Genomic DNA, 7,863 nt, shown 5'->3' with positions numbered 1-7,863 from the left:
CAAAATTCTTCCCCGATACCTCAATGCGCTACATAGTTACGCACCTGGCACTATTACTATTCTAGAGACACTGCCCGCGCATGCCCCGGATGGAAACCCTGTCAAAGGAAACGGAATATTCCATCGGCTTTTTTGGGCGTTCAAACCTTGCGTACGAGGGTTTGCACATTGTAAACCCATACTTCAAATTGATGGGACATGGTTATACGACAAATACAAAGGAACCATGCTCATGGCGGTTGCACAAGACGGGAACAACAACATATTTTCAGTGGCGTTTGCAATCGTCGAAGGTGAAACTGCGGCGGCTTGGAGTTTCTTTCTAAGGAACCTCCGAGAACATGTTGCTCCTCAGCCTGACATCTGTTTAATCTCTGATAGGCACGCTTCCATAGAAAGTGCTTATAATAATCCAGCAAACGGATGACATGACCCCCCTTCAAAACACGTCTATTGTATTCGCCACATCGCCCAGAACTTCATGCGGGAGATCAAGGACAGACATCTAAGAAAGGCCCTAGTCAATGCTGGTTATGCATTGACCCAACCCACATTCCAGCATTATCGGAGTGAGATTGTAATGACAAATGGATTGGCTAAGTCCATTTGCCCTAATTTTTTTAGGGTTTGCGCCATTTGAAATGGCTATTTAGGTACATATGCGCCATTTTGAATGGCGCATTCACTTTCAGTCGGTCCCAAACCTAAACAGTTTGGTAAATACCCCGAAAACTTGGTTTTTTTGTATTTTTTTTATTAAACATGGTTATTTTAATTTTTTTTCCTGTTTTTAGGCCAATTACTTTTATATATATGCCTCTTCACGATACCAAAAAAACAAACTTTATAGATATAAAACATAAATAAACAAATATTGTGGACCGTCCGATTTCAAGTAGCGACGTCGAAATTCATAGTATTGTAAATAGATTATTAACTAACTAATAATCTACGACACCTCAGACCACTTTCTCCACCTTTCCATCCTTCCTTTCGCAATTACAGTCATCCATGGCGGCATCTCGGCGTCTCCGGGAGCTGCAATCCCAACCCGGCAACAAGATCTGCGTCGACTGCTCCCAGAAGAATCCACAATGGGCTTCAGTCTCCTACGGCATCTTCATGTGCCTTGAGTGCTCCGGCAAGCACCGAGGCCTCGGAGTCCACATCTCCTTCGTCCGATCTGTCACCATGGATGCCTGGTCCGATATCCAAATCAAGAAAATGGAAGCCGGTGGTAACGACAGTCTTAACAACTTCCTCGCACGGTATTCGATTCCGAAGGAAACCGATATCGTTACCAAGTATAACACCAACGCTGCTTCGGTTTATCGTGACAGGATTCAGGCGATTGCTGAAGGTCGATCGTGGCGCGATCCGCCGGTTGTTAAGGAGAATATTGGTTCCGGGACCGGAAGTAAGGGGAGGCCGCCGATGTCACAGGCTCGCCGGAGTAATGATTCCGGATGGGATGATTGGGGTAGAGAGGGAAATTCTGGAGGTTCGGTTGATGTGAGGAGTAAGTCGACTGGGGATTTTAGAAGCTTGAACGGTGGTGGTGCGCCGTCGAGATCGAGGTCGACGGAGGATATTTATACTCGGTCACAGTTGGAGGCGTCTGCGGCGAATAAGGAGGGTTTCTTCGCGAAGAGGATGGCGGAGAATGAGTCGCGACCGGAGGGACTGCCTCCGTCTCAGGGTGGGAAGTATGTTGGATTTGGATCCAGTCCTGCGCCTTCTTCGCAGCGGAGTAATCCGCAAAACGATTATTTCTCTGTCGTTTCGCAGGTGATTGAGTTGTTTGAGTTAGTTTGTATTTGGTCGGGTTATTGATTGATTAATTGCTTGTGTTTGATTGTTTATTGTGTTGAATTGTTTCAGGGGATTGGTAAGTTGTCATTGGTTGCTGCTTCTGCTGCTAATGTTGTTCAGGCTGGCACGAAAGAGATCACTTCTAAGGTATTTTGATCATTTTTGTTCTCCGGTTGAGATTATCGCTATCGATGTAGTGCTTCTTCCATGATTTACCGTAGTGCTGAGATTATGCTCACCGGTGTTGTCAAATAGCAGTTGCTGCGCAATAGTATAGCAGAATTTGAATTTGAATGATTGCCATTTTTCTTTTTTCTTTTTAATCTATGATTGACAATACTGGTTTACCATGGTATATATATCTTTAATACCGTCACTCCTTTCTCTCTTTGTCAACTAAATATAAATAATTGAGGAAGAAATGTGACACAAATGAGTGTTATTCTTTGTGTTTTTAAACTTTATATTTGGTAATTGTGGAAATTGGAAATGTTACCCTGGCGTTTGAGCAGCGTGAATAAAATCTTTTCCTTGCTTGTATAATTTAATTTCCATGCCTTTATTGAGTTTTGGCTCATTTCTCTATATGATGAATGTTAATTGGGTTGGAATTGTCAAATGCTGTTATGAGCATAGTTGGAGTAGAGCGAAGCCTGTCAAATGATGTCAATAGGGAATAAAATTTCCAATGCAATTGAAACAAAAGCATGAAACACTTTTCAAATAGTTTCTTTTTGTTGGTGCATTCTTTAGCATATTGATATATTGATAAAGATATTGTCCCTCATGATTGCCTCCTGCATCAATATATGTTTGCTTATGTTGTTCTCCCCAAAAAAAGGGCACAATGTCCTTCAATAACATATATTCAACCGATTTGAAAGGAAGGTGCATGATTACCTCACTCTTGTGTATCTTTCACATGGACCTCACCGTTGTTCAAGAAAAAATATCAGGCATTTTTATTCCCTCTACAACTCTAAACTATCGTGCATCTCCTAATAGCTGTAACATACGCCATAGTGTGTTATTAACAACTGTAGTATTGATGGTAGAGTGTAATCTTTTCTTAGTCAGTCACACATTTACTGTATGGAGATTTGTGTTTTATTTAAGCGTATTTAGGTTATTTCCTTGTATAAAGATGCGGTTAAGGCCAATTGTTTTCTTTTTGCTTTATTTTTGTTGTTCCCATTTTTTGTTCTTTATTTCAGGTCAAGGATGGTGGTTATGATCAAAAGGTCAACGAAACTGTTACTGTTGTCACTCAAAAGACATCCGAGATTGGTCAAAGGACATGGGGTTTAATGAAAGGGGTCATGGCTTTGGCTTCACAGAAGGTTGAGGAGTATACTAAAGAAAACTCAGATTGGAAGGCTGATAACTGGCAACGAAACGAGAGTGGTAGAAATGGCTACTATCAGGATTTCAATCAAGAGAACAAAGGCAGTAATTCTTCTACTGGAAGAGAACAGTCTTCATCAGGGCAATTCAAAACTCACAGCTCAAACTCTTGGGATGATTGGGACCAGAAAGATAGTTTAAAGGTAGAACCAACTAAAGGATCCACTCCTTATTCATCTGGTGGGCAGTCTGGTAGTCACAATCCAAGCTCTTGGGATGACTGGGACCACAAAGATTCTAGCAAGGAAGTACCAGCTAAAGGATCGGCTCCGCATAATAGCGATGCTGGTTGGGCTGGCTGGGATAATGCCAAAGATGATGGATTTGATAACTTCTATGAAGGTGCATCTAATAAGAAAATTGTTGGACATAATGGGAAATCTGATGACGCTTGGACTGGGGGTGGCTTTCTCTAAGGTTGGTAGATCATGCAAAAATCTTCTTTGGTAGGCTTTCACATTTTATTTCTGTCGTACATATAAAATTGTTGACTGGTGATATATATTTTTAAAAGAAATAATTGGTGTCATATGAATAAGACATGAGAATATTCATTCCCTTATGTTTTGTGTGTATGTTATGATCTCTACCTCTGATTTGAAAAGATAATCACTTGTTATAGTTCTTGGACCAGGTTTGATCCATCCTTATTACCATTCTCAAGATTGTTCATTTGCTACAAAAAATACAGCAGCGTTCGGAGTGATGACACGCAGGCAAAGCTGTGGTGCATCTTAAACTGTTATGCATGTGAAAGGATTGTCAACTGTAACTTATTAGTGCGTTTTTTATTTTTGAACACAGACCATATGTGCAGAAAGAATGATTTTTGAGGTTAGTATATTTTCAGCAAGAACTTCTCTAGGTTGCTCTTTGTTTACTTTTAAGTTTTTTTCCTATGTAACATTTTGGGAACCTCGGTTGGAAAGATAGTTTTACTTTTAATTACAAGTGTTGAAAGAAAGGGCTAATTGCCCAAATCTGAATTCTTGAGAGCGGTATTACCTGCTACGAATGATGGAACAGACAGTATTAGGACCTGAAAATTTTCAGAATTATTTCGAATTTATTGCCTCTTAAGTTGATTGTGGTTTTATTACCTTGATATTGATTGAATACATGGTTCTTCCCTCGCGGTGTTTTTCATAGTTTGTCACTGTTTGCATCAAATGATTGCTGTTGTGGTGATAAGCAGCTTATTACTAAATCATGCTTTCAAGATTACTTTGACAATTAGAAACATCAGTACATTATTTGGTTAGAAATATAACCAAATCAATTCACAAACTTCATCGCTCCAACTTGAATGTTACTTCTCCCAGATTACCTTATCAACGCGATTTTATGCGTTGTTTTTGCTTGCTTCACATTTTAGGCTATTGTTATACTGAGTTGACTGAGTGTGAAAATTTTACTGGAAATGATTGATTCTTGCAATGATAAACGGCAAACTTATCCATAAAACTAATAAGACACTAAATTGAGTTATAATTAATTAAATTGTGGCAATATAATTTTAGTATGTATTTCGAGGTAAATTGTTTGTAAAAGTTGAACCCAATTTTATCAAAGTTAAGTATGTATTAGGCTTTTTAAAATCTACCAATTCTATGCATTTTGATTGCATTGAAAAAAATGAACTCTTTTTTTAACAAATTTAGAAATATATGAATTTTTTTGTGTTCTTATGATTAACTGGGATAATTTATAGTTTGATATTACAAATTTATTGGCACAATAGTTTATTATAATGATTTGATATATTTTTTGACGAATTGAAATTTTAAATTATTAATAAATTTATAATATTATAGAAGGATTTGTATTACATATATAATAATTATGATATTATTTTAATAAAAAGTAAATTTTCAACTGGACAAAGTGAACGTAGAAACTTTTGAGTTGGAACTTTAAAATTATTCAAAAGTCTTCCTTTGGAAATTTTGTATTTAATTCTTTAAAGTTTAAAAATATTTTTCTGAATGCAGATTCTTTAACGGTTAGCACAAGATTTATTATTAAATTTAAGTGGGACATGCTCATTTCGAAGAGAATTTCTCAATGAACCCCATGACTCTCTTACGTACCATCAAATTGTCTATTTTGCCTTTGTGTTCCGTAGATGCATTTTTGGAAGCACTCTTTTTTTTTTTTTTTTTTTAATTTTGTTCTGTTCCGTAGATGCATCTACGGAACTCTTCTGTAAGTGGATCTATGGAAAAGTTTGGTGTTATAACTCGCGCCAGACCTTTTCCCTCCCTCATTCTCTTCATTTCAAACTCAAACACAAACACAAAATCTCCTCATACTCTCTCAACTTCAAATCTCTTTCAAGTTCAACCTCAAATCTCTTTCAAGTTCTACTTCAAATTTCTTGTCAACATCAATTTCAAACAAGGTTTAGCAACATCAACTTTAATCGGTAAGTTTTTCGAATTTTTAATTTATTTAGAGTTGTTTTGAAATTGAATTGGAATGTGATATTTAGGTGTATAAATGAAATGATAGGTTTAGCAATAGTGTTTAGAGACAATGTAGGGTTTGTTTGACGTTTTAAACGGATGATCAAGCCACCAAAAATAGGTTTTGTAGTGGCTGGACTGACTCAGACGCCATTGTTGCGTTTCTGTGTTTCAGTTGTTTCCGTAGATCCATCTACGGAAGAGATGAACGTTGGGGCGTTCTGTAGATGCATCTACGGAAGCCCCCAACGTTTTGAAACAAAGGTACTTCCGTAGATTCATCTACGGAAAAATTCAGTGTTTTGTAAATATCATACTTCCGTAGATGCATCTACGGAAGAGTAATTTCCTGTTTTTATTTTGATGTTTATTTATAAATACGTAGTATCTAAATCGAGCTTTTTTGTATCATAATATAGACATCACGACCCACGGCCCGAATAGAGACATTCATGGGAGGACCGCACAACACGCGTTCGTTCGACGGGAACGGTCGCGTATAGTATCTCAGGTCATTGATGGAGCAGCTGTTCCACCTGATTCAACTACGGCATCTCATACACCCGCCTCAGCCATACCTTCTCCATCACCCGCTTCAGTTGGGCATGTTCCTTCACCTGTCAGAGCTTCACCATCTCCTGCCCTCTCTACTACTGCACCACGGAGGCCTCGGGATGATCCCGAGGTTTCTTCATAGATGCCACCACCCCGCAGACGTCGTCGTGGCACTACTTCTACTTCTACTGCGGATGCAGGATCAGATGTGCCACTTATGCAGGGCCACGAGGATGATCCGGTACCAGAGCCTATTTGGTACCCCGGGGGTCCTGTAAACGCATCCCTTTTGACAGGGTATGACGAGCATGTAGCTAGACGTATATGGGATGGAGAAGTACATTTTATTTGTTAATTACTTTTTATTTGCGTCATTTTTTACCTTGCTTATTACTAACCGCTTTAAGTTTTTAAAAATTTCAGAGTAGGGATCCCTAGAGGTTCTACAACCATGGGCGAAAGATTTAAAGACCTCGCACAGCCTGACGAGCCATGGTTTCAGGAGGTACTGACAGCTTCATGCATGGTGGACCTCTGCATGCTCGGCTACGATACCATACATAATGGTATGCTTGCGGCCTTTGCGGAGAGATGACATCCTGAGACATCCTCATTTCCTCTACCCTATAAGATTACCATCACCCTAGATGATGTGGCATGCCTACTTGGGGTATTCTCCTTTGTCATAGTAGGTTGACGAAGGCGGAAGCTCAAGAGATGCTGATTGTTGAGCTGGGGGCAAATCCCGATAAGGCCCTTGAGGAGGTGAAGAGGACACGAGGGGCCCACGTTAGGTTTAGATTTCTACAGAGACAATATGATGCGGAGCTCAATGTGACACTGCAGGTTGAGGGGGATGCGTTGGAGCAGGCTACACACAGAGAGCGGACGTTGAGATGCTACTTCCTATATTTGATAGGCACTCAACTCTTTGTGGACACGAGCTCGACGTACACAGACGTCGTCTACCTGACGTACTTATCGGATATAGCACGTATCCATGAGTACAACTGGGGAGCGGCTGTACTGGCGTACAATTATCATAGACTTGGAGAGGGATGCCTGTGGAAGGCAAAGACAATTGCAGGCAGGTGTACTCTTTTGCTGGTAACAATCTTACACTTTTCTACTTTTTTTATAGTTTATTTATTGTACTTGAAAATAACCATATTTTTTCCAGGGTTGGATACTACAGCACTTCCCAGACATTTTTGATTGGGGAGAGGTAGAGGAGTACATAGAGGTCATGCCACGTGCCAGTGCTTTCACCCCTCTTAGAGAGAACCAGGTGTCGGATCCCTACAGGCACTTTCTTGACCGCATGACTGCTGAGGACATCAGGAATTGCTTCTATGATGAGCACTAGGAGGCGGTTCCGTTTGACGAGATATGTCTGTATTCTGGATGGTTAGCCGCCAGCTCGACCATTGTTGTACGCTACCTTCCGGAGTGCGTCATGCGTCAGTTTGGATATGAGCAAACGATACCTCGCGATCCTCATGTTTCAGCTCCCATCGCCATGACCCGCAGACTGTTAGATGAGATCTTTGCAGACTGGGAGCATCACATGGTCCATGAGGAGGCACAAGCGACGCTAGCAGAGCATAACTGGAGTTGTACCGAGAGG

General features: G+C 40.1%; 1 protein-coding gene across 3 annotated transcripts; it reads left to right on the top strand.

Moving 5' to 3' along the window:
* Positions 1-918: 918 nt before the first annotated feature.
* Positions 919-4,161, top strand: LOC131644530 (ADP-ribosylation factor GTPase-activating protein AGD7-like). Of its 3 annotated transcripts, none has more exons than XM_058915054.1 (4): positions 919-1,788; positions 1,882-1,959; positions 3,027-3,662; positions 3,839-4,161. In XM_058915054.1, exons 1-3 carry the CDS (start codon positions 1,012-1,014, stop codon positions 3,630-3,632), a joined length of 1,461 nt encoding a protein of 486 aa, XP_058771037.1. In that variant the 5' UTR covers positions 919-1,011; the 3' UTR covers positions 3,633-3,662; positions 3,839-4,161. The 3 variants fall into 3 exon arrangements, with proteins under 3 accessions (XP_058771037.1, XP_058771036.1, XP_058771035.1); XM_058915053.1 differs by having other exon boundaries at positions 920-1,788; positions 3,027-3,633; XM_058915052.1 differs by having other exon boundaries at positions 921-1,788; positions 3,027-3,633; positions 3,851-4,161.
* Positions 4,162-7,863: the final 3,702 nt, after the last annotated feature.

This window comes from Vicia villosa, linkage group LG1, assembly GCF_029867415.1.
Source record: "Vicia villosa cultivar HV-30 ecotype Madison, WI linkage group LG1, Vvil1.0, whole genome shotgun sequence".
Classification (NCBI taxonomy): Eukaryota; Viridiplantae; Streptophyta; class Magnoliopsida; order Fabales; family Fabaceae; genus Vicia; species Vicia villosa.
This window is presented reverse-complemented; position numbering and strand designations above follow the sequence as displayed.